Genomic DNA, 27,604 nt, shown 5'->3' with positions numbered 1-27,604 from the left:
TGGAAGAGACAGTCGGGTCATGCAGATCTCCCCTATCACACAAACGTGAGATGGCTGAGTTTGGGGAAGGCGCCTAAAAGGGTGTAGGACCTGAAGTCGGAGATTGCTGAGTTTTAGCAAATGAAAGGAAAATATGTTGCTTTCCCTCAACTGTTACGCGGTGTGGAACTGGGGAACACAAGAACAGACTCAGACGAGGAGACTGGGATGAAGTAACCAAGGTATTTATTGAAACACAGGGGGAAGATGGAGTGCAGGTCAGGGGAAGCTTGGGCGGGTTGCAGGAAACCAGTTGTAGAGGCTGAGGCTGGAGCGAGAGGGGTTGGGACAGGGTAAGCAGGTCCAAGGGAGTAGTAGAGTAGAGAATCCAGGACAGAGTAGCAGGATGATGAGACATTGGACTGGAGACAGGGACCAGAGTCAGAGCTGGCGGAACTGTAGCGGAGAACAAAACAGCATCATGCAAGGAAAACAGGCACAACAGGATCTAAATAGAAACAAACGGCTAGAACCGTAGACTGACTGAGCAGAGATTACGATCTATCAGCGTGTAAGTGGCAGGGCTGAGTATTTGTAGAGGTCTTGATTATGGAACAGGTTGCAGCTGGTGGGATTTGCTCTGACTCCAGCACACCTGTCTCCACCCACACAATCACACACACACACAGAGAGAGAGAGTACTGGGGGAGTGGCGGCAGGTCAAGGAGACACAGGATGAGAAGTAGAGGGCGTTGCAGGAGCAGATGTTACATCAACTGCAAGATAAAGAATGGTTGGCTAATTTTGCCTTCACCTGTGGACATCATGGCCCTCATGAATGAACTGAATTCCAAACTACAAGGGAAGGAAGGGTCTTTTTGCACATTTGATGTACAGCCTTGTCAAAGCCTTCAAGGGAAAATTATTCCTCCTGACCCGTCAAGTAGAAGCCAACAATCTCACCCACCTTCCGACACTACTAGTCTGTTCCCTATCAGATGACCAGTGGGAGAAGTATACACCACTGCTGCCTGCTTTGAACGGTGAGTTTTCTTGTCTTTTTGAGGATTTCGAAGTGTTGGAAACAGTTTCCTCTCCTTTCACCTTCAATGTGGATAACGCTCCCACTGACCTGCAACTTGAGCTTATCGATCTTCAGTCTGATGCAGTGATTGGAGAACTATTCAAAGCAATGTCACTGACGAGGTTCTATGCATCTCTTGATGAACAAAACTTTCCAAAGATTAGGAGTCATACTCAGAAGATGTTTGTACTGTTTTGGGTCAGCCTACGTACACTACTGTTCAAAAGTTTGGGGTCACATTTTTTGTCCATTAAAAGAACATCAAATTGATCAGAAGTACAGTGTAGGCATTGTTAATGTTGTAAATGACAATTGTAGCTGGAAATGGCAGATTTTTTATGGAATATCTACATAGTGGCTCATTATTAGCAACCATCACTCCTGTGTTCCAATGGCACGTTGTGTTAGCTAATCCAAGTTTCTCATTTTAAAAGGCTAATTGATCATTATAAAACCCTTTTGCAATTATGTTAGCACAGCTATTGTCCTGTTTAAAGAAGCAATACAAATGGGCTTCTTTAGACTAAATCAAATCAAAGTGTATTTGTCACGTGCGCCGAATACAACATGTGTATTAGGTGATCAATAGGTCAGTAAAGAAATAAAAACAACAGTAAAAAGACAGTGAAAAATAACAGTAGCAAGGCTATATACAGTAGCGATGCTATATACAGTAGCGAGGTAATAACAATAGCGAGGCTACATATAGGCACCGGTTAGTCGGGCTGATTGAGGTAGTATGTACATGTAGATATGGTTAAAGTGACTATGCATATATGATAAACAGTAGCGGTAGCGTAAAAGAGGGGTTGGCGGGTGGCGGGTGGCGGGTGGCGGGACACAATGCAGATAGCCCGGTTAGCCAATGTGCGGGGGCACTAGTTGGTCGGCCGAATTGAGGTAGTATGTACATGAATGTATAGTTAAAGTGACTATGCATATATGATAAACAGAGAGTAGCAGCAGCGTAAAAGAGGGGGTGGGGGGGCACACAATGCAAATATTCCAGGTAGCCATTTGATTACCTGTTCAGGAGTCTTATGGCTTGGGGGTAAAAACTGTTGAGAAGCCTTTTTGTCCTAGACTTGGCACTACGGTACCGCTTGCCATGCGGTAGTAGAGAGAACAGTCTATGACTGGGGTGGCTGGGGTCTTTAACAATTTTTAGGGCCTTCCTCTGACACCGCATGGTGTAGAGGTCCTGGATGGCAAGCAGCTTAGCCCCAGTGATGTACTGGGCCGTACGCACTACCCGCTGTAGTGCCTTGCGGTCGGAGGCCGAGCAGTGCGGCAATAGGCTTTGTCTTGCCCTCTTCATGACTGTCTTGGTGTGTTTGGACCATTCTAGTTTGTTGGTGATGTAGACACAAAGGAACTTGATGCTCTCAACCTGCTCCATTACAGCCCCGTCGATGAGAATGTGGGCGTGCTCGGTCCTCCTGTTCCTGTAGTCCACAATCATCTCCTTAGTCTTGGTTACGTTGAGGGATAGGTTGTTATTCTGCCACCACCCGGCCAGGTCTCTGACCTCCTCCATATAGGCTGTCTCGTCGTTGTCGGTGATCAGGCCTACCACTGTTGTGTCGTCTGCAACTTTAATGATGGTGTTGGAGTCGGGCCTGGCCATGCAGTTGTGGGTGAACAGGGAGTACAGGAGGGGACTGAGCACGCACCCCTGGGGGGCTCCAGTGTTGCATGGCAGATGTGTTGCTGCCTACCCTCACCACCTGGGGGCAGCTCGTCAGGAAGTCCAGGATCCAGTTGCAGAGGGAGGTGTTTAGTCCCAGGATCCTTGGCTTAGTGATGAGCTTTGAGCGTACTATGGTGTTCAACACTGAGCTGTAGTCAATGAATAGCATTCTCACATAGGTGTTCCTTTTGTCCAGGTGGGAGTGGGCAGTGTGGAGTGCAATAGAGATTGCACCATCTGTGGATCTGTTTGTGCAGTATGCAAATTGGTGTTGATGTGAGCCATTACCAGCCTTTCCAAGCACTTCATGGCTACGGGTTGCCTTCATGTTCTTGGGCACAGGGACTATGGTGGTCTGCTTGAAATATGTTGGTATTACAGACTCAATCAGGGACATGTTGAAAATGTCAGTGAAGACACTTGCCAGTTGGTCAGCACATGAAAAAAATAATAGATTAAGATGGGCGAAAGAAAGAACACTGATACTGGACAGAGGAACTCTGCCTAGAAGGCCAGCATCCCGGAGTCGCCTCTTCGCTGTTGATGTTGAGACTGGTGTTTTGCAGGTACTATTTAATGAAGCTGCCAGTTGAGGACTTGTGAGGCATCTATTTCCCAAACTACACATTCTAACATACTTGTCCTCTTGCTCAGTTGTGCACCGGGGCCTCCCACTCTTCTTTCAATTCTGGATAGAGACTGTTCTGTGAAGGGAGTAGTACACAGCGTTGTACGAAATCTTCAGTTTCTTGGTAATTTCCCTTATGTAATAGCCTTCATTTCTCAGAACAAGAATAGACTGATAAGTTTTACAAGAAAGTTATTTGTTTCTGGCCATTTTGAGCCTGTAATCGAACCCACTGATGCTCCAGATACTCAACAAGTCTAAAAAAAAGGCCAGTTTTATTGCTTCTTTAATCAGAACAACCGTTTTCATCTGTACTAACATAATTGCAAAAGGGTTTTCTAATGATCAATTAGCCTGTAAAAATGAGAAACTTGGATTAGCTAACACAACGTGCCATTGGAACACAGTAGTGATGGTTGCTGATAATGGGCCTCTGTACGCCTATGTAGATATTCCATATAAAATCTGCTATTTCCAGCTGCAATTGTCATTAACAACATTAACAATGTCTACACTGTATTTCTGATCAATTTGGTGTTCTTTTAGTGGACAAATAAAAATGTTTTTCTTTAAAAAACAAGGACATTTCTAAGTGACCCCAAACTTATCAACAGTAGTGTATGTGACCAGACATTTTCAGTGACAAAATACAACAAGTCAAGGCACAGATCATCTCTTGCTGACTCTCACCTCTCAGCAATTCTACGCATAGCGACATGGACGTGATTTACAGTAGATATATCTGTCAACACAGTCATACACATGATGTATAATCCTGTAATATGATTCTGGCCCGCAAAGGCAAAAATATATTCTAATGTGGCCCTCCATGGAAGAATTTGCCCAGACCTGGTTTAGCCAGAGTTATTTATTATTCAGATCTGACTCCTGACCCCTTTACATAAACCTACATGGTAGTGATGAGAGACAACCCAGAATGTCAAGTAATCATTTGTCAACACAACTATCAAAAAAGATTGTGGTTGAATGAGAATGGACTGTGTGGTTTTACTTGTTTGAGAGATATTCATGCTTTATCATAGACAGACTATAAGAATGTCTGAGTATGGATGTCATAGCAGATACAATTTGTGTTCTCATTTCAAATGAAATGTTTTCAATTTGACATCTTTCAACCAAAACATGGTGTACAGCTCTACAGCTGACTCCACAAACACCCCCATGCAGTACATTCCTCTGAATCTAATGCTTAACATTTTTGGAGTTTGATTAATTGAGATTGAATTGTATAATTTTGCTGACAACTTGAATTCAAATTTCGACTATCAGCGTTCATACATTTATTGCCAAGTATTAAACTCAGTACAAGTGATTGTCATTATTACACTATTCAAGATCATAATGACACATGTACTTTCTCAAGACCATAGATTTGGCTTCATGTGCAAAAGATAACAACCTATGTGATTGTCAGATGTTTGGGAGCACGCCAGATCAGATAAATCAAGTTGAAAGACACAGAAGACAGAATGATGGTGTCAGCAAGTCAGAGCATCTTTATTACATTGACAATGGGGTCTGTTATTGGTGTTCCATCCAGATATAGTAGAATGTGTTGTTCTGGAAGTGTAAACCATAGAAATAGAATAACCAGAAAATAAATCCCCATTCAAGTCAATGATCCATGATGGGTGTCTGAGGGGCTTTAGCCATTCTAGAAAAATAGGAGGATGGTATGCACACATTAAACTAGAGTTAACCGGAGCTGGCCTCAACAAATAACAATGTTATTTATCTGACAAATCCTTATTATAAATGAAAACGTTGTATTTTAGGTTGCATGAATAAAGCACTGGGGAACAGCAATATTCTATGTGCTGGCCTCTCATTTCATATACCCATTCCAGTAATTATATTTCTATGGGGTTAACCCGTTGCTTGCTGCAGTGCTCGCTGTGTGTGAGGGACCTTAAGAGGCGTGTTTGGTTTCACTTGAGGAGACAACCTTGCCGTCCACTATTTCCTCTGTGACGATCACCACCTTGCGTTTGGTGGAGGTGGTGGAGCTGGAGCCGGAGCTGAGACCAGCGCTAGATGAGCTGATGTGGGAGCTGGAGGAGCTGTGGCCAGATTTCGAGGAGCTGAGGCCGAGTCTGTGAAGGGATACCAATGGTTAGCATAGTTATTATGATCATAGATTCTAACTATCTATTAAAGGTCACATAGCAGTAGAATCATGTCAAAAGCAACCATGGCTCATACTAAGGTCAACTTAAAATGAACATTGTCTTTATAGTCAAATGTTGAGGGAGACATCCAATCCCATCCTGCCTTACCCGCTAGCCTCTCCGTCCAGCAGCCTCCTGTACTCAGCGATCTCCATCTCCAGGCGTGTCTTGATGTCCAGCAGCATCTTGTACTCCTGGCCCTGGCGTTCCATGTCGCTGCGGAGAGACACTAGCTGCTCCTCCAGACTGGTCACTTGGTTCTGGAGGCGTCCCAACTGCATGGAGTAACGGCCCTCCGTCTCCGCCAGCGTGTTCTCCAGGGAGCCTTTCTATTGGCCGGGAGGGATAGAGATGATGGGTCAAAAACAGTGAGAGTAGGTCTTGAATTTGGAATGTTTACAGTCATACTGAAAAGTTAGCTCTAGTAATTGAATGTGTAGGCAGGTAGAGGTTAGCTATAGTAATGGAGAGGTGCCTGGCTATAACAACTTGAGGGACAGTGTTAGAGACCAGGTGAAAGTGAGATAGTTGAGGGTTGGAAAAGAGAATGAGGAAAGAGTCAACTGTTGATTATTGAAGAAAGTTGTAGAAGGTTGTGTTAGTAATGTCCCCTAAACTGTTGTCTGTGGTTAGATGTTTGTAATTACGGCTCACCATGCTTTGCTGTGACTGCAGTTCGATTTCCAAGCCCTGCAGTGTGCGACGGATCTCTGAGATCTCTGACTTGGAGGTCTGGAGAACCTCTGTACTGGATGCCACCTCCTTGTTCAACGTCTCCGTCTGTAAAAATAATAAGTTGTTAATGGTTGAAAAGCACTCTATTGTCATACTTGAGTAAAAGTAAACACACCTTAATAGAAAATGACTCAAGTAAAAAGTGAAAGTCACCCAGTAAAATATTACTTGAGTAAAAGTCTACAACTATTTGGTTTTAAATGTTCATCAGTATATTTTAGAAATTATGTTTACTTAAGTATCAAGAGTAAAAGTAGAAATTATTTGTTTTTTTTAACCAGGTGCATACATTTACAAACGAAGCATGTGTGTTTAGGGAGTCCGCCAGATCTGAGGCAGTAGGGTATTACCAGGGATGTTCTCTTGATAAGTGAATGAATTGGATCAATTTCCTGTCCTGCTAACCATTCAAAAAGTAACTTTTGGGTGTCAGATAAAATGTATGGAGTACATTACTTTCTGTAGGAATGTAGTAAAAGTTGTCAAAAATGTAAACAGTAAGCACAGATACCCCCAAAAACGACTTAAAAAGTACTTTAAAGTATTTTTTACTTAAGAACATTAAACCACTATAAGTCATCGATCATCACAGGAACAAACCAACTCATGATAGAATGTGACAACGTTACAAACTAGAAGTGAAGGAACATCTACACCATGAACATAGTTTAGTGGTTCTAGACGTTCTACCTTGGTCTGGAACCAGGACTCCAGGTCGCGCTGGTTCTTGGCACTAACGGACTCGTACTGCTCACGGATCTCAGCCATGACTCTGGACAGGTCCTCCTGTGGTGCTGCGTCCACCTCCACGTTGATCTGTCCAGTCATCTGTGTCCTCATGGCCAGCAGCTCCTGTGGAGAAACACATAGGGGTGAGTGACTAACCTCTGCTGATGGTAACAACTTGACCTGCCCTCTGTCTTCATTATACATTTGAACACCATTGCTTGATACAGACGTGCTTGAAAGCCAGCAGTGGTGGTCTAGTGGAGACCCATAGCAGGTTGACATGGTCAATAGAATACATTAAGGGACTGTATGGATATGTCCCATCAGCCCACACCCACCTCCTCATGGTTCTTCTTGAGATAGATGAGCTCCTCCTTCAGCCCCTCGATCTGCATCTCCAGGTCAGATCTGGCCATGGTCATCTCGTCCAGCATCCTCTTCAGCCCGGCGATGTCCGCCTCCACTGACTGACGCAAGGCCAGCTCGTTCTCATACCTGAGAGACAGAGAGAGCTTAGGTCAAAGAACTGCCTGAATGTGTGAGAATAGGAATAGGTGAGAATAGGAAGGGGGCGGGTTACAGAATCTAGTATTCCATTAAGTTTTGGGAAAATAACAGAAAGTAACACCAGGCTTCTGATATGTCTGTTGGGAAGGTGTTATGGTGGAGGTGAAGGGTAATGTCATTTAATTTCCTTTTTTATAGATTCTACGCAAAATTAAATAAAATATATTATGAGGGTTTTTACAGATTTGGGCTTATTCTATTTGGTTAATGGAATGCACCAGCAGTGTACTGTATATGTGGAGGCTGTTGTATATACTGACTTGGTTCTGAAGTCGTCTGCAGCGAGCTTTGAGTTGTCAATGTTGAGATAGATGCCTCCGTTTACACGAGTGGCAGCCTGGATCTGAGAGGTGGAGGATGGCAAAACATTTCAGGATGGGGCATGCATGGAATTTCACACTAATGCAGTACGCACAAACTGTGATACCACACTGTAATCATTGAATTCTGAGTTTCAGCTGCACTGTACATGATAGCCCATAGAAGCATTACAGGGAACCTGCTGTCTTTGTGAACATTGTAAAGCATGACACAAAGAAACAAATTGCACCTTTCGCAATCGCCTTGAGGCTCTTAACAGAAAGGAAGGATTGGCTTCAATGATCTGCTATATTTTCGGTGCTTCAGCTGCAAATATGCATACTGTCTTTGCATCTATCTTTGGTGCAATATCTTGGTTGAATCAATTACAACAAATGCATGTAATTTAGCATTTTCCAATGGTCATGTATAACTCTCTGTAACTGACATGTGTACACCATGTACATGTACTCTCTAACGAAGAATGACATTGTCACTCTGCAGACATTATCATGTTTTGACATGCTGTGATGTCATTATTGAGTGCTCTTGCTATCAAGGAGACATGTCACGTACCTTGTCCTGCAGGTCGGCGATAGTAGCGTGGAAGCGAGAGTAGTCGCGAGCGCTGGGGGACGTCTTGCTCTCCATGAACTGACGGATCTTCAGCTCCAGCTCGGCGTTGGCCGCCTCCAGAGAGCGCACCTTCTCCAAGTAGTTGGACAGGCGGTCGTTCAGGTTCTGCATTGTGGCCTTCTCGTTGGCCGACACATGGAGGTCGGCTCCACCGCCACCACCACCCCCTCCCATGCCGAAACCATAACCGCCACCACCACCTCCTCCGCCGGAACTAAATGAGGAGCTAGAGATGCGCACCCCAGAGCCTCCTGCACCTCCATACACACTACCGGCCCTCATGGCAGTGATGCGGCCTCCTCCACCACCACCACCACCGATCGAGGAGAAGCGTGAGGAGCCCATACCCATTCCACCTCCACCTCCAGACCTCATGGACATGGTGCCACCTCCACCACCGCTGCTGCTGTAGGACATGCTAGATCTGGAGAAGGACATGGCTGCTGAGAAGGAGTCTGCCTGCCTGGGATGAAGAGGAGAGAGAATGTGGTGCACGGCCCAGCCACTGTTCCCTTTATATGCTGCACATGGCGGAAGGAGGGAGGGAGTGTGGGAGGAGGACATGTGTAGGAGAGGCAGAAGGGAGGAATACAGGGAAGTATTACCACATGTAGGGCAGGGCTCCTCACCCCACTTTGACACGTTAGAATGCAGTAGACCGGAAGAGGAAAGATAGATATGTACTGTATGTGTGGATATGCACATTTTGAAAATATACTATTGTTGAGCAACTCCACTCTCCCCCATCTCACTCTGTAGGTGGTATCAGCCCACTCCCATAAAGAGGTGGAATTCCTCTCCCGTAAAAGCATCTGGTTTAAGGCATGGACACGACTGCGTCTATTAGTCCCAGGTAAGTCATTTAATTAGTCAACACACACAGTATCACTTTGATATGCTGTGACGGGTGAGCTTTGCCATGTTTCCTGAGCATATTTTTTGAAACACTGAATGGCTATTTACCTGAACCTGTTAAGTTACCAAGACAACAAGTTGCCAAGAAATTTCCCGGTACAATATGATATTTCGCTTGACACCCATACAACATTGTCCCCGAACAGACCTGTCTTTGTCTCACACACTGATATCTCGCAAGAAAATCTGTCCATTTCCTTAAACGCAACAGTCGATTGTTCCTTGATCATTTTTGTGATTTTATGCATAGACTCAGGTTCCATTTTCCTAAGTTTCACTCAACTTTATGCGTGTTCCATCTGCTGTAGGAGTCTGCAGGACCGACAAAAGTCATTTTCCTTCCTTTTACCACTTTATAGCCCCCATGGGATGAGTCATTACTTAGGGAATTGAACCCCAGAAAAACTCACCCCAGATGGGATTAAAGTACTGTTCTTTCCCTTAACACCTTGGCAGGGAACTTGGCATCTGCGTATTTCCATATAACCACAGCATATATTGCAGATTTTGTTTTTGTCACGCTTCAGAGGTTACCATTGTCCTCTAACATTTTACCTGGGCGTTGCTCCATTATCTATTTTGATCCTGAATACACAACACAGGGTGAAACGCTTTGTATTTTCAAGGGTTGGGATGGCAGCATCATGTTATGGGTATGCTTGTCACTGGCAGGAACTGGGGAATTTGTCAGGATCAAAATAAATATGAAAGGAGCGAGGTAGAACTTTTTATTTTTTAGCGGGAGAATTACACATATTTTAATGCCAAAGACATGCCAGAATGACTTTCCAAGAGGAGTTGAGTATTCCTGAGTGCTCCAGCCTCAGCCCAAAAACAATAGATAAATGTTGCCCTAAGACTTGTCTGAAGTTTGTAAAAACTCCCACAGTCATATCTGTCAACTCGAACTGACCATCCTCTAACTCCAATGCCTACTGATGTTGTGTAACAGTGGAGGCTCCTCAGAGGAGGAATAGGAGGACCCACCCTACTCAGTGATTTTCTGAAAAATAAAAATTCTAAAGGTTATGCTTTTTTTTAAGAGTAAAAAAAAAAGAATACTACATATACTCACGTCACCAAATAGATGATGACCTTAAACACACTTTCGCAATGAAGGTAGTCTCAACAGGACCCTCTAGGGTAGCACCCTGGTGTAACTATTTTCCATCCTCCTCTGGCTACATCGATTTCAATACAAAACCTAGGAAACACTTGCTCCTGACCTACTTCCATAGACCTACATGGTAGTTATGATGGAGAGCACCTAGAACCTCGATGTGGATGTGGATGAGATCAAGTAATAATTTGTCAACAGAACCCTCAATAAAGATTGTGGTTGAATGAGAATGGACTGTGGTTTCACTTGTTTCAGAGATATTAATGCTTTATCATAGACTGACTATGTGAATATGTGAGTACAGATGTCATAGCAGATACATTTTGGCATCTAATTTAAAATGTATTGTTTTCAAATCTAAATCTTTCCACCAAAACATGGTGTACAGCTCTACAGTTGACTCCAAACACCCTCCATACAGTATAAAACTCAATCTAAAAACTCGTAACTTTTCTTAGAGATAAATTATGTAATTCTTTGACAACTTTCAACATTTCTACTATGAATATTTAAACATTTTTGCTTAGTATTAAACTCAGTACAAGTGATTGTCACTATTACACTATTCAAGATCATACTGAAACATATGCTTTCTCAAGACCATAGAATTGGCCTCGTGCAAAAGATAACAACCTATGTGATAGTCAGATGTATGGGAGCACGCCAGATCAGATAAATCAAGTTGAAAGACACAGAAGACAGAATGATGGTGTCAGCAAGTCAGAGCATCTTTATTACATTGACAATGGGTTCTGTTATTGGTGTTCAATCCAGATGTAGTAGAATGTGTTGTTCTGGAGGTGTTAACCATAGAAATAGAATTACCAGAAAATAAATCCCTATTCAAGTCAATGATCCATGATGGGTGTCTGAGGGGATTTAGCCATTCTAGAAAGAACAGGAGGATGGTATGCACATCTTAAACTAGAGTTAACCAGAGCTGGCCTCAACAAATCACACAGATAACGAAGACAGGTGTTTTTCATCTGACAAAGACTTCGTATAAGTTGAAACGATGTATTTTAGGTTGCATGAATAAAGCACGGGGGAGCTGTAATATGCCATGTGCTGGCCTCTCATTTCCTATACCCATTCTAGTAATTCTATTTCTATGGGGTTAACCCATTGCTTGCTGCAGTGCTCGCTGCATGTGTGGGACCTTATGTGGTGTGTTTGGTTTCACTTGTGGAGACAACCTTGCCGTCCACTATTTCCTCTGTGACGATAACCACCTTACGTGTGGTGGAGGTGGTGGAGCTGGGGACGGAACTGGAGGAGCTGACAGTGGAGCTGCTGACACTGGAACTAAGGCCGGAGCTTGAGGATTTTTGGACAGATTTCGAGGAGCTAGCGCCGAGGCTGTGAGGAAGGGAAACCCATAGTTAGCATCTATGATCATAAAAAGTAACTATTAAATGGTTACATAGCAGTAGATTCATGTCAAAAGCAACCATGGCTCATAGTAAGGTCAACTTCAAATGAATTTTGTTTTTAAAATCAAACGTTGAAGGAGACATCAATTCATTTACACTTGTTTCAAGGTTCCTGTGACCCCTCTTCCCATCCCACAAATATGTAACACTCTCTTCCCAAATCCCTGTCTATCTCATTGGCCTCCCTCTGTCCAATCGCATCCTGCCTTACCCGCTAGCCTCTCCATCCAGCAGCCTCCTGTACTCAGCGATCTCCATCTCCAGGCGTGTCTTGATGTCCAGCAGCATCTTGTACTCCTGGCCCTGGCGTTCCATGTCGCTGCGGAGAGACACTAGCTGCTCCTCCAGACTGGTCACTTGGTTCTGGAGGCGTCCCAACTGCATGGAGTAACGGCCCTCCGTCTCCGCCAGCGTGTTCTCCAGGGAGCCTTTCTATTGGCCGAGAGGGATAGAGATGATGGGTCAAAAACAGTGGGAGTAGGTCTTGAATTTGGAATGTTTACAGTCATACTGAAAAGTTAGCTCTAGTAATTGAATGTGTAGGCAGGTAGGGGTTAGCTATAGTAATGGAGTGGTGCCTGGCTATAGCAACTTGAGGGACAGTGTTAGAGACCAGGTGAAAGTGAGATTCTTGAGGGATGGTAGAGAATGATGAAAGAGTCAAATGTTGATTATTGAAGAAAGTTGCAGAAGGTTGTGTAAGTAATGTCCCCTAAACTGTGGTCCTTGGTCAGATGTTTGTAATTACGGCTCACCATGCTTTGTTGTGACTGCAGTTCGATTTCCAGGGCCTGCAGTGTGCGACGGATCTCCGAAATCTCTGACTTGGAGGTCTGGAGAACCTCTGTGCTGGATGCCACCTCCTTGTTCAACGTCTCTGTCTGTAAAACATTGGTCAATCATCACAGGAACAAATCAACATTTCAGCTCATGATAGAATGTGACAACGTTACAAACTAGAAGTGAAGGAACATCTACACCATTAACATAGTTTAGTGGTTCTACCTTGGTCTGGAACCAGGCCTCCAGGTCGCGCTGGTTCTTGGCGCTAACGGACTCGTACTGCTCACGGATCTCAGCCATGACTCTGGACAGGTCCTCCTGTGGTGCTGCGTCCACCTCCACGTTGATCTGTCCAGTCATCTGTGTCCTCATGGCCAGCAGCTCCTGTGGAGAAACACATAGGGGTTAGTTTAAAGAATTAAGAAGTGACTAACCTCTGCTGATGGTAACAACTTGAGCTGCCCTCTGTCTTCATTATACATTTGAACACCATTGCTTGATACAGATGTGCTTGAAAGCCAGCAGTGGTGTTCTAGTGAAGACCCATAGCAGGTTGACATGGTCAATAGATGTAATACATTAAGGGACTGTATGGATATGTCCCATCAGCCCACACCCACCTCCTCATGGTTCTTCTTGAGATAGATGAGCTCCTCTTTCAGCCCCTCGATCTGCATCTCCAGGTCAGATCTGGCCATGGTCATCTCGTCCAGCATCCTCTTCAGCCCGGCAATGTCTGCCTCTACTGACTGACGCATGGCCAGCTCGTTCTCATACCTGAGAGATAGGGGAAGCTTAGGTCAAAGAACTGTCGGAATGTGTTCCTCTGTGAGAATAGGAAGGGGGGTTACAGAATCTAGTATTCCATTAAGTTTTGGGAAAATAACAGAAAGTAACACCAGACTTCTGATATGTCTGTTGGGAAGGTGTTATGGTGGAGGTGAAGGGTAATGTCATTTGGTTTCCTTTTTTATAGATTCAACACAAAATTAAATAATAAGCAGTATGAGGGTTTTCACATATTTGGGGTTGTTCCATTTGGTTAATGGAACGCACCAGCAGTGTACTGTTTATGTGGATGATGTTGGATATACTTACTTGGTTCTGAAGTCGTCTGCAGCGAGCTTTGCATTGTCAATGCTGAGATAGATGCCTCCGTTTACACGAGTAGCAGCCTGGATCTGAGAGGTGGAGGATGGCAAAACATTTCAGGATGGGGAATGCATGGAATTTCACACTAATGCAATACACACAAACTGTGATACCACACTGTAATCATTGAATTCTGAGTTTCAGCCGCACTGTAAATAATAGCTCATGGAAGCATTACAGTGAAACTGTCGTTCTTTATGATAATTGTAAAGCATGGCTCGAAGAAACAAATTGCACCTTTCGAAATCGCCTAGGGGCTGTTGAGAGAGGAAGGAATAGCTTCAACGATTGGCTTAATTATCAATACTTCAGCTGCAAGTATGGACACTGTCTTTGCATCTATCTTTGGTGCCACATCTTGGTTGAATCAATTATAACAAATGTATATAATTGAGCATTTTCCAATTGTCATACATCACTCTCAGTAACTTGTTGGAAAAACAAGCTGATGGCATGTGTAACATGTATCTGTACTCTCTAACAAAGCATGACATTGTCACTCTGCAGACATTACCATGTTTTGACATGCTGAGATCATTGAGTGCTTTTGCCATCTAGGACACATGTCACGTACCTTGTCCTGCAGGTCGGCGATGATGGCGTAGAAGGCAGAGTAGTCACGAGAGCTGGGGGACGTCTTGCTCTCCATGAACTGACGGATCTTCAGCTCCAGCTCGGCGTTGGCCGCCTCTAGCTTGCGCACCTTCTCCAAGTAGGTGGACAGGCGGTCGTTCAGGTTCTGCATTGTGGCCTTCTCGTTGGCTGACACATTCATGTCAGCTCCACCGCCGCCACCACCCCCTCCCATGCCGAAACCGCCGCCTCCGCCGCCACCCCCTCCCATTCCGAAACCATAACCTCCACCACCACCTCCGCCGCCGGAACCAAACGAGGAGCTAGAGATGCGCACCCCAGAGCCTCCTGCACCTCCATACACACTGCCGGACCTCATGGCACCTCCTCCACCACCACCACCACCCATCGAGGAGAAGCGTGAGGAGCCCATACCCATTCCACCTCCACCTCCAGACCTCATGGACATGGTGCCACCTCCACCTCCACCACCGCTGCTGCTGTAGGACATGCTAGATCTGGAGAAGGACATGGCTGCTGAGAAGGAGTCTGCCTGCCTGGGATGAAGAGGAGAGAGAATGTGGTGCACGGCCCAGCCACTGTTCCCTTTTTATGCTGCACATGGCGGAAGGTGGGAGGGAGGGTGGGTGGAGGACATGGGTGGGGGAGGCAGAAGGGAGGAATACAGGTAGTTATTAACTCATGTGGGAAAGGGCAGGGCTCCTCCCCCCACTTAGACATGTTTGGATGCAGAAGATTGAAGAGGAAAGATAGATATGTACTGTATGTGTGGATATGCAAATTTTAAAAATATTCTATTGTTGCGTAACTCCACTCTCCCCCATCTCACTCTATATGTGGCTTCTGCCTGCAGGGTGTTTGCAGGCACTCACACAAACATAAATGTGCACACGCCCATAAACAGTTGGAATTCCTCTCCCGTTAAAGCGTCTGGTTTAAAGCATGGACACGCCTGCTTCTATTACCCCCAGGTAGGCCAATCAATCAGTCAACACACACACAGTATAACTTTGACATGCTGTAACAGGTGAGCTTTGCCATGTTTCCTGAGCATATAGATTGGCACACTGAATGCCTATTTACCTGTACATGTTATCCTACCAAGACACAAGTTGCAGAGGTGCATGCAATTCATTGAAACTTTACGGTACAATATGATCTTTCACGTGACACCCAGACAATGTTTTCTCCGAACAGACCTGTCTTTTACTCACACACTGATATCTCGCAAGAAAATCTCCTTTCCTAATTCCTTAAAACGCAAAGGTCCATTGTTGCCTGATTATTTTTTGTGGTTTTATGCACAGACTCAGATACCATTATACTAAGTTTCACTCAACTGTATGCGTGTTCCATCTACTGTAGGAGTCTGCAGGACCGACAAAAGTAATTTTTCCTTCCTTTTACCACTTCATGAGACATTACTCCAGGCATCGTACCCCAGTAAATCTCACCTCAGATGTGAGGGCCCAGATTCACAAAACACTTATTATGCAAAAACTTAAGAAAAAAAAAAGTTAATTAGATAGTTCGGAAGTGCAATTCCTCAACAATATCTTAAGATTTAAATGATTTTATGAATCTCTCAAATATCTTCTTACAAATCGTTTGAAGACAATTTTAGCTAGCTATCTAGCTGGCAATGGCAAACATGTTAGCATATTTCGAACTGAGAACTTTTCTAAAACATGTTCTTGGGTCTAAATAAACCATACTGAAACATTCAGATGAAGTTTGAGGGAATGAAGATGTTCAATTTGCTTTCATGAGCTTTTTCTCTCACTGCCCTGAGTTTAAGACAAGGGTTCAGATATCTTGGAACTAAGAACATTTCCAATAACTGTATTTTCAAGAATATTCATTTCTTCTTAACTTTTTGCTTAAGGAGAAACACAATACATAGCCAAGAAAATGTCCAAGAACCTTTGAGGAATAACAACTTTGCTTAACATTCTTCTTAAGTCTATAGTTAAAGGAAATTATGGCAGTTAAGAAGACATTTCTTCTTAAGAAGGTTTTGTACACCTTGGCAGGGTACTTGACATCGGCAACATGCAAGAACATGTTCTCTTACGGCTTGTTTACATATTTCCATGGAACCAGAACATTTCCTGCAGATTTTTATTGTCACGCTCTAGAGGTTATAATTTCACATTTTGTACATGGAAAAGTTGATTTACATTTGTTCACGCCAATGCAAGTTATGTTAATGATTTGCAGTAGAATGCAATACTGTGACATTGGTGAAGATGTTTGAAAGCACTATAGCTAGCTAGCTCTCAGTCAACATGGACTTTGATTTTGACATAAAAATGTAACCATTGTAGTTACAGTGCCTAGTAAAAGTCGACACACCCCTTCGCACAGTCTTCACATTTTGCTGCTTTATAATGTCATCGAAATACTTTTTTTTTTTTTTTAAAGTGAAGGAAAAATTGCAATTGTCCCGCTGAAAAAGAAAACTATCCTAGGGTTAGGTTTTCAGAAGACTGAGGCAGGTTTTACCTGGGTTTCACTCCTTTATCTATTTTCATCCTGACAACAAAACACAGGTTGAAACCCTCTGTATTTTCAAACATTCAAACAAGAGGAAAAGTCCTCTTACGGGTATGCCTGTCACCGGCAGGCACTGGGGATTTGGTCAAGATCAAAAGGTGCAAAGCCCAGGTAAAAAGGTGTATTTTTTTCAGCAAGACAAATCTACATCTCTCTATGCCATAGATCCACCAGAATGGCTTCCCACAAGGTATTCCTGAGTGCTACAGTCTCAGTCCCCAAAGAATGGATAAACGTTGCCCTAAGAGCTGTCTGAAGTTTGTAGAATCATATTATTCACAGCTGCCAAAAGGTGCTTCCACCAAGTATTAGCCCTGGGGTGTGAAGACACAAAATGTTCTATACATTTTCTTTCACTTGTGGAGTAGGTTATGTAGAATCAAATCCAATTGAATCCGTTTTAAGATGTCATTTTATGACAGCAAAATGTGAAGATTGCGCAAGCGGAGTGTAGACTTTCTACGGGCTCTGTATGTCATATCGGCTGGTATTAGTTACATGGCAGTTGGGGTGAGATGAATGAGTGAGAAAATAATTAGCTGAGGTCATCTGCCTGATTCTCCCGCTCACACACTCTCACTCGCGTGAGTGATTTCTGCTCATCGTGACAAAACTTTGGCCTTTTCCGCAATGCAACTCAGGGTTTAGCCATAAACCTATTGAACCTAATTCTGCTACTGACCAATGAGAAGGGGGGGGGGGGGGGGGGGGGGGGGGCGGGTAAATGGCATAGCCATGTCCCACTCTTATCCCACTAGTTCCACACTTTCTTTTGTGCACACACGTTACTTACTGTCGAACTCAGATGAGTAAAGTAATGCGAGGAGTGTTTTTTGCCTCTGGTCACAGTAGTCAAACATTTTGCCTCTGGTTTGCAGTAGCCAAACATTTGGATATCATGTGTATATACATCTCAATTGTTCTATTGTTGTGCAACCACTTAGAATAACAGATGCTATGACATAGCATTGTGCAAAATACTCTCATTACTATGTTATCGTTGTGAAGGAGAAAGAGAGAGTTGATGGAGTGTGAGAGAGACAGTGTGTGTGAGAGAGTGTGTGTGTGTGAGACCATGTGAGAGAGAGTGTGAGATTGAGAGAGAGAATGTGAGAGATTCAGTGTGAGAGAGAGAGAATGTGAGAGAGACAAAAAGAGTGTGAGAGAGAGGGAGCAAGAGAGAGCAACAGTGAAAGAGAGAGAGAGAGGGAGCGAGCGAGGGATTTGTATTGTTTATTTCACTTGATTTGGCAATGTAAACATGTGCTTCCCTTACCAATAAAGCCCTTAAATTGAATTGAAATTGAATTGCAAGAGAGTGAAAGTGAGTGTGAGTGAGTGAGACTTTGTTCCTGTGTGCCCTGCAGCTTTCCTCTTCAAAGGAGAGATCCACACCCAGATAAAACGACAGGAGTGTCTTTCTCATGCCCTGACAATGACTGCAATGTATGCACTTCAGCATCTATCAATTTAGATTGATTTATGTCTGTCCCTCCTTTGCAATTAGCAAAGAATGTGCACGTTTGACAGGAATGAACATGCAGTAACCCCAAGGAGAAAACGTATGAAGCATGAACTATGTAAAGTGACCTTTGCCTGTCTTCTCCCCTCCAAAAATATGACTGACCACACAATCTACTGTACTAAGATTGTGTCCTAGCTAAATTCCCAATCTTGGATGGCCATCTAATTAACCCAGCTGTCCAATCGACTCTTTCCTCACCTCTCCACTGCAACTATTCCCAGGTCGTTGCTAATAAATAACAATGTGTTCTCTTCTCAGTCAATTTACCTGGTAGAATAAGGGTTAAATAGAACAATGGTGTACACCCACCTCCCAGTTTGGATTGCAGGATGTGCCTACTGTGCAATCACCCATAAAACAATATGAACTCAAACTGACAGAGAAGGCAAACATCATTTCACACGCCTTTTTAAAAGTAAAACAATAGCTTTATCATTCTTCCTGCTATAATGCACTTTACACTGATATTCAGCTAGTGGCATGCAGTCTACAGTTTTAGTAACATTTTTGTTGGATTCTTCATAGAAATGTAGCATGCGATAGTTTGTTTGTGTGTTAACTGAAATATAACTCCTCACCTTTAGCCTCGCCCTTTTACCAGTCCTAATACTTCCTGGTTGTTTGTATCTGCATACAACCTAGTCACACGGAGCTGAGCCAAACACAATAGCACAACAGAGAGCCGCTGTCAATCACTAGATTCACTCGAAACTCAACCCATGCCCATTGGCATTTTGTAACGGATTATTTTAAAACACACAAAGTCCTCATTTGTGGAAACAAACATCCCCTTTGAATTACCACACAGTACCAGTCAAACGTGTGGGACACACCTACTCATTCAAGGCTTTTTCTTAATTTTTTACTACTTTCTATGTTGTAGAATAATAGTGAAGACATCAAAACTATGAAATAACACACATGGAATCATATTGTAATCAAAAAAAGTGTTAAAAAAATCTAAATATATTTTATATTTGAGATTCTTCAAAATAGCCACCCTTTGCCTTGATGACAGCTTTGCACTTTCTTGGCATTCTCTCAACCAGCTTCATGAGGTAGTCTCCTGGAATGCATTTCAATTAACAGGTGTGCCTTGTTAAAAGTTTATTTGTGCCACTCAGTTGTGTTGTGACAAGGTAGGGGCGGTATACAGAAGACAGTATTTTACCAAATAGGGCTAAGTCCATATTTTGGCAAGAACAGCTCAAATAAGCAAAATGACAATCCATCATTACTTTAACCTCTAAGTGATCGGTGTGTGTGTGTGTGTGTCCCCCCCCTCCCCCCTCGGGACGGTTGAGCTAACGTAGGCTAATGTGATTAGCATGAGGTTGTAAGTAACAAGACAAAATCCAAGAACATAGACATATCTGATATGGGCAGAAAGCTTCAATTCTTGTTAATCCAACTAAAGCTGTTACGCAGCAACTCACTGCCTTACTGAAGCCAGATAATGTATACAAAACACTACAGTCTGGTTTTAGATCCCATCGTAGTACCGAGGTTGCACTCGTGAAGGTGCTAAATGATCTTTTAATGGTGTCAGACCAAGGCTCTGCATCTGTCCTCGTGCTCCTTGACTTCAGTACCACTTTTGACACCATCAATCACCACATTCTTTTAAATTGGTCTACACAGACAAGTTCTGGCCTGGTTTAGATCCTATCTGTTGGAAAGATATCACTTTGTCTCGGTAGATGGTTTGTTCTCTGACAAATCAATTGTACGTTTTGGTGTTCCTCATTTGTTCCGTTTTAGGACCACTATTGTTTTCACTATATATTCTACCTCTTGGTGATGTAATTCGGAAACCACTTTCAATGCTATGCGGACAACACACAGCTGTACATTTCGATGAAACATGGTGAAGCCCCAAAATTCCCTACCCTGGAAGCCTGTGTTTCAGACATAAGTGGTACTTTTAAACTCGGACAAAATAGAGATGCTAGTTCTAGGTCCCAAGAAACAAAGAGAACTGCTCTTTGATCTGACAACGAATCTTGATTGTTGTACAGTCGCCTCAAATAAAACTAAACGACTTCGGCATTATTCTGGACCCTGACCTCTCTTTTGACAAACAAAAACATTTAAGGGGCAGCATTGTTCCATCTTTGTGACATTGCAAAAATCAGAAAGGTTTGGTCCAGAAATTCTGCAGAAAAGCTAATCCATGCTTTTGTCACTTCTAGATTTGACTACTGCAATGCTCTACTGTCCGGCAAAATGGATAAAGCTCAAAATAAACTTCAGTTAGTGTTAAATACAGTTGCTAGAATCTTGACTAGAACCAAAAAAATGTGATCATATTACTCCAGTGTTAGCGTCTTTACACTGGCTTCCTGTTAAGGCTAGGGCTGATTTCAAGGTGTTACTGCTAACCTACAAAGCATTACATGGACTTGCTACTACCCATCTCTCCGATTTGGTCCTGCCGTATATAACTATACGTACGCTTCGGTTACAATACGCAGGCCTCCTTATTGCCTCATGTTTCTGGAGGCAGGGCATTCTTCTATAGAGCTCAAATGTAATGGAATTGTCTGCCTATCCATGTGAGAGATGCAGATTCGGTCTTGACCTTTAAGTCTTTACTGAAGACTCATCTCTTCAGTAGGTCCTATGATTGAGTGTAGTCTGGCCAAGGGGTGCGATGGTGAACGGCAAGGCAATGGAATGACAAACCACCTGCTGTCTCTACCTGGGCGGCTCCCGTCTCTGGGATTCTCTGCCTCTGACCCTATTACGGGGGCTGAGTCACTGTCTTACTAGTGCTCTTCCATGTCGAGGGGCGTGTTACATCCTGCCAGGTTTTTCTGTGCTACAGTATACTCAACTTGAGTGGGTTGAGTCACTGGACTTGATCCTCCTGTCCAGTCTTGCGCTCCCTCGGGCTTGTGCCGGTGGAGGAGCTCTTTGTGAACAATACTCAGACTTGTCTCAGGCTAGTAAGTTGGTGGTCTGTTGATATCCCTCTAGTGGTGTTGAGGCTGTGCTTCGGCAAAGTGGGTGGGGTTATATCATGCCTGGTTGGCCCTATTCGGGGGTATCGTCGGCTGGGGCCACAGTGTGCACCTACTCCCCCTTCTCAGCCTCCAGTATCTATGCTGCAATAGTGCTGGGGGGGGGGGGGGGGCTACCTATCTGGTGAAATTATCCTGTCTTATCTGGTGTCCTGTGTGAATTTAAATATGTTCCCTCTAATTCTCTCTCCCTCCCCTCCTGGAGGGCCTGAGCCCTACTGTAAGACCATGCCCCAGGACTACCTGGCCTGATGACTCCTGGCTGTGCCCAGTCCAGCTAGTTGTGCTGCTGGACAGTTGGAACCCTGACCTGTTCACCGGATGTACTACTCTCTTGCTCTCCCCCCCTCTATGGGTACTCCTGAGGTTCTGACCTGTTGCACCCACATTCTAAAACCCCTGTGATTGTTATTTGACCCTATGAATATCATCTATGAACAACGATCTGGCCTTAATGAATGGCCATGTCCTCTAATAATCTGCACCCGGCACAGCAGGAAGAGGACTGGTCACCCCTCAGAGCCTGGATCCACTCTAGGTTTCTTCCTAGGGAGTTTCCTTTATTCTATTTAACATTTATTTGACTAGGCAAGTCAGTTAAGAACAAATTCTTATTTACAATTACGGCCTACAATTTCCTAGCCACCTTGCTTCTACATCTGCATTGCTTGCTGTTTGGTGTTTTAGGCTGAGTTTCTGTATAAGCACTTTGTGACATCTGCTGATGTAAAAGGGGCTATATAAATCAATTTGCTTGATTTATTGATTGATTGATTGATGAGTGAAAGAGTTACAGACAAACAAATATCATATCCCCAAGACATGCTAACCTCTCACCATTACAAAAACAGGAGAGATTAGCATTTATTTTTGGTGGGGGTTATGATATATTTGTGACTCTAAAATGACACAATACATTGTTCACCATTCATTTCTATTGGACACAAAATAATCTCAAACACAAAACAAAAAGCAAATTCATCCAACACATTTTTAGAGTTACAAGCTCTAAATGGTTAATCCAATATGGATGAAAATACCATCAAATTAAAGCTGACAGTCTGTACTTTAACCTCATAGTCATTGTTTGATTTAAAATCCAAACTTATGGAGTATATTGCCAAAAGAAGACAAAATGCTTCACTGTCCCAATAATTACGGAGGGCACCCTGTGTTCTGCATGTTCATTCATGACTGTGATTTACAAGCACTCTACTTTTCAAGTCTTGTATGAAGTTCTCATTTCTCCCACAGTCATATCTGGCAAACTAACTGTACCACCCTCTAACTCCAATGCCTACTGATGTTGTGTATTGTCTAACTAAACTAAACTGCCCTGTTCCTTCCTGTAGAATAATCCTGGTAGAAAACACCTTTTATTCAGTCTGTCAAGAGGGACATCAGGGCTGTATTGTATAGTTAAACCCTGTTTCTCTCCCACATTCTGTAACTCTCACACCCTACCCCCTCGGGCACTATAGAGTTTAAAGATCCTATGACTCACTGCCAGCATCGGTTCCACAGCCATGGCTCTGTTCCATTGTATTATGTGTACATGGTCAGGACTGGTTTCTGCGGTTTCTGTTTATGCCCCACAGCTATTGGCTTGCCTGGCCACACCCTACCTGACCCAGAAAGGACTCGACTAGAAGCCTATAGAGGCACCTTTGATCTACAACTGTAGGTAGGTCAAACAGAATACACATTTTTTTTAAAGAGTAACAATGTTTGCTCCGAGTCTAAATTATAGTTCAGCTGTAATGGTTCACCCTCTATGTACTGTCTGTAGTTATTTCTTTTAAATTCATTAAAGTACTGTCAAAGGGATTACTACCAGTTACTGCATTCAGGGTTATGTTACAGCTTTTATAGCAATGAGTCACATTCATTCAATGAGTCACATTCTGAAGTAATAAATGGGCATTTGATTACACACAACAGTACTATTGACAGTTATTTAGTATTTCAATCGTTTTAATTATGGTGTGGCTTACAGTACCTCATCATTTTGCACATGGTATCACAAGCACGCAGTTGATGAAAGCTAAATAAATCTGGATGCAATGGAATTACGCATCACATGCTGTTGTGTGCAAACAGAACTAGATAGCACTGTGAATGTGAATACAAATCTAAATGAAAATCAACAAGGAGGGAGTTAGAGCTCTATTCAATCTGTATTGAGGAAGTTCAGTGTTACAGTGTGCTTGAAATTGAAAGGCAATGTTCCGGCATTCACGGTAAACGCTGCACATGTCGGCTCAATCTGAAATTACCTTCTTATTGCTCAGTCTGTAACGCTTCAGCAATACAGATTGAATAGAACCCTTAGTCTGTCAGATAAGTACAATAAAGCTTGGCAGAAGGGTTTCAGATCAACGTGCTGCAGAGTACAAAACAGACTCAAACGAATATAGAACACACAGATCTTCCCACAATCATTGTTTGCTTTCGTGGCACATTAATAAACCCCATTCTTTATTAGAATGCACCACTGCTGGAACACCGACAGGACTATTTATATGGTTGAACATTGACTTCCATGTGTCTTTCTGTTTGTATAATGACAGGTGGGATGTTGTTTATGACAGACAGCCATGACAGAGACAGTGAAGCTAAGACAGTCATGCTTGAACTCCTATGAGCCAGGGGAGAAAGTGAATGCAAGTTAATCATTAACATTGAAATAGATTACCAGGTTATAGACATACTGTAGTTGTATGTAGGGCTGTGGCCGTCAATACATTTTGTCAGCCGGTTATTGTCCTGCAAAAGACGGCCAATCTCACGGTAATTAACCATTCATTAACATAAACCCATTTAGCATCTCCAGGCCTCCACACATACCAGCTGCTGATGTGTGCTTTTGCAACATCTACATTTTAAAAAATGTTTAGTAAATCAATTGAATATACACACACACCACACTATAAATCCATTATTTATTTTAGGCAGAAACAATATATGAAGAAAATGTATTTCAGAAGAACAGAATGTGAGTTGGCCTACTATATGTTCTCTGGCTATGTGCCATGCCATAGGCTGTAGGCTTGTTCATTTAGCAGACAAGATATCCTTATAATCCTTATGCTCCCGAGTGGCGCAGCAGTCTAAGGCACTGCATCCCAGTACTAGAGGCGTCACTACAGACACCCTGGTTTGAATCCAGGCTGTATCACAACCCGGCCATGATTGGGAGTCCCACAGGGCGGCGCACAATTGGCCCAGCGTTGTCCAGGTTTGACCCGTGTAGGCCGTCATTGTAAATAAGAATTTGTTCTTAACTGGCTTGCCAGTAAGAAGTCCCATGCCATTACTTTACATTATATGACTTTCGTAAGAAGAATATAATTTAGCTGAATAAAATATAAAATATATTTTTCCCATTCCGGAGTCAGAGTGCGCATATGAAGTGTCTATGTTGAGCATGATCATTTGAACCAGGTCCTATATGCTAGATTTAGAGTTATTTGGCAACTTTCATTGTGAATGATACAAACATAGAATGTCTTAGAAATCAAGATATATGGGCTGCACTCTGTTCCTTGCCTCAGGCTGCACACGCTGGTCTCTCAAGTGATACTATTTTCATGCATCAGACTATTCATAATTTAATCTGATTTAGAATGGCCCATCATCAAATAGGCAGGAACAGGAACAAGAGAAAAAAGGCATGTCGTCTATATACAATCAAATAGGGAATGGAGGCTACTTTCCCACCGGTTCCTTTCACTCATGTTGAGTAGCCTACTCCAGTTATTTTGCCATGCAGCAGGTGATATTCTTCTCAAACTCTGTATGCCATAGGCTCTCCTACACGGTTGCTTAATTTGGGAAACGAAGTGAAATCGGTTCGGGAACATCGATAGTGACGTGTTTTCACAGCGAAACTTGTTTAATTCAACTCTCTGCGTGCTGGTGAAAGGAATGAAGGAGAGCAGGGAGGAGATAGCTAAAAGTAATGGGTCAGACAATTATTTATTTATTTTTTTTTTAAATGCCCCATTACTAGGCTATTCAAAATCAAATACAAATGCACTATAATTGTAGGCTAACTCTGAATTGGCAAGACCAATAATGTACCAAAGATATCTTAGTATTTTTTAAATGTTTTTCTGGCTCGTGTAATATGTGGTAGGCTATTGTATAGTATTATAGCACAACCATTATTTTAATTCAGGTATTTCTTCGGGGCTAGGACCCATATAGGCCTACGCATATGCTAAAGCTCTAATATGCATATGGATTTTTGAATGAATCACCTTAGAAAGCACTGTCCATTTCATTTTAATAGAGTTTGAAACAACATGCACAACGACCATGTTTTCCACTCAGTTTCAACCTGTTGTCGAAATTCTTTCTTCATATTGCTCAATCACAGTGAGGCCAGTTTTAAAAGCACATACTGTTTTGATAAGTGTTTGATTTTTGATTGCATTTGCATTGATGTCAGAGTGGTTAGAGGGACAATACAGCTCTGAGTAACAGGCTATTAGCCACCCGATGATCATTAGCGAGTTGGGTGCTACTAACACATGTCCAGATTGCATAAGAGGACATTTACCGTGACTCAGCAGTAACATAGAATTTTACTGCAGTCATGACTCACGAGCTAATACAGCCCTAGGCGCATGTATGTCACATAGAAAAAGTGATTTTTATGCAAGTTAACACCTTACTTGTCTTGCGATCATCAGTCCGTCAGTCAGTCACAAGGACACACCCTGCTCTTGAATGCAAGAGCATTCAGGTTGATCATGTGAACAGCAAAGCCACACCCAGATCTACGGTTGTTTCTACTTGCAGAGATACAATAGAAAGGTGAAGTGGGGAGGGTTTGTACCATGAATTAATGAAATCAAGTCTGTATAAAGATACAAATGTTCACTTAAAAGCTGAAGAGGAGGATCTCAATATATTTTATATTGGTTTTCTACTGGCCGTGTTTTAATATTCTCCTATAACTCAAACTAGTATTGAGGAAAAGTCGCCGTCATCCTGCAAATACAATGACAAAACACCAGTGGAGACTCGTCAGAGGAGGAAGGGAAGGACCATCCTACTTAGTGAATTTCATAAAAATACTGAAACATATTTAAAAACTATACTAAATAGATTCACATCACCAAATAACTGATTACAACACACTGTTTTGCATTGAAGGTCTGCAGTAGCCTCAACAACACTCACTGGGGTAGCACCATGGTGGACAGCATTTTCCACCCTCCTCTGGGAACATTGACTTCAGTACAGAACCTAGGAGGCTCATGGTTCTCACCACCTTCCATACACTCACACAGTAATTATGACTCATTCTGGAGGACTTCTTCCAACCTACCAGAGCTCTTGCTGAATGAACTGACATGCTGTCCACCCAATCAAAAGGTCAGAGAATGAATCTAGTGCTGAAAGCATAAGCTACAGATAGCCAGCACTGCAGTTCATAAAATGTGGTGAGTAGTTGACTCAAAGACAATAGTTGAACCGTTTTGAACAAATTCATTTCTTCAAATTTAAGGGGAAGCAGGAGAGAGAGAGAGAGAGATACATATTTAGTTGTATTTTTTTTAACTTACTTAGCCTACTCAAACACCCGGCTCAAATGGAGAGGAATACTATTTCTGTTAGTATCTATAAAATCGACATAACCTGAAAGGCCACTCAGCAAGGAAGAAGCCACTGCTCCAAAAACGCCATAAAAAAAGCCAGACTACGGTTTGCAACTGCACATGGGGACAAAGATCGTACTTTTTGGAGAAATGTCCTCTGGTCTGATGAAACAAAAATAGAACTGTTTGGCCATAATGACCATTGTTATGTTTGGAGGAAAAAGGGGGGCTTGCAAGCCAAAGAACACCATCCCAACCGTGAAGCACGTGGGTGCTAGAATCATGTTGTGGGGGTGCTTTTCTGCAGGAGGGACTGGTGCACTTCACAAACTAGATGGACTCATGAGGGAGGTACAT

At 42.9% G+C, this 27,604-nt stretch overlaps 2 protein-coding genes across 3 annotated transcripts in view; both read right to left on the bottom strand.

Moving 5' to 3' along the window:
- Window positions 1-4,872: 4,872 nt before the first annotated feature.
- Window positions 4,873-9,049, bottom strand: LOC118936336 (keratin, type I cytoskeletal 13-like). Its single transcript, XM_021556132.2, has 7 exons — window positions 8,478-9,049; window positions 7,862-7,944; window positions 7,373-7,529; window positions 6,996-7,157; window positions 6,225-6,350; window positions 5,679-5,899; window positions 4,873-5,495 (listed from the first exon to the last, which is right to left on the bottom strand). Exons 1-7 carry the CDS (start codon window positions 8,973-8,975, stop codon window positions 5,312-5,314), a joined length of 1,431 nt encoding a protein of 476 aa, XP_021411807.2. The 5' UTR covers window positions 8,976-9,049; the 3' UTR covers window positions 4,873-5,311.
- A 2,227-nt stretch (window positions 9,050-11,276) lies between these two features.
- The window catches only part of k13 (keratin 13), a 28,555-nt gene continuing 12,227 nt past the window's right edge, over window positions 11,277-27,604 (bottom strand). The window contains 7 exon segments of one of the 2 annotated variants that reach the window (NM_001124376.1): window positions 11,277-11,931; window positions 12,217-12,437; window positions 12,761-12,886; window positions 13,011-13,172; window positions 13,409-13,565; window positions 13,887-13,969; window positions 14,515-15,086. In NM_001124376.1, coding sequence (NP_001117848.1) covers window positions 11,733-11,931; window positions 12,217-12,437; window positions 12,761-12,886; window positions 13,011-13,172; window positions 13,409-13,565; window positions 13,887-13,969; window positions 14,515-15,045 — 1,479 coding nt within the window. In that variant the 5' untranslated portion in view covers window positions 15,046-15,086 and the 3' untranslated portion in view covers window positions 11,277-11,732. 2 annotated transcript variants of the gene reach the window in all.

Source organism: Oncorhynchus mykiss, chromosome 13, assembly GCF_013265735.2.
Source record: "Oncorhynchus mykiss isolate Arlee chromosome 13, USDA_OmykA_1.1, whole genome shotgun sequence".
NCBI classification, from domain to species: Eukaryota; Metazoa; Chordata; class Actinopteri; order Salmoniformes; family Salmonidae; genus Oncorhynchus; species Oncorhynchus mykiss.
The sequence above is the reverse complement of the archived record's forward strand: the minus strand, read 5'-3'. Positions and strand labels throughout refer to the sequence as shown.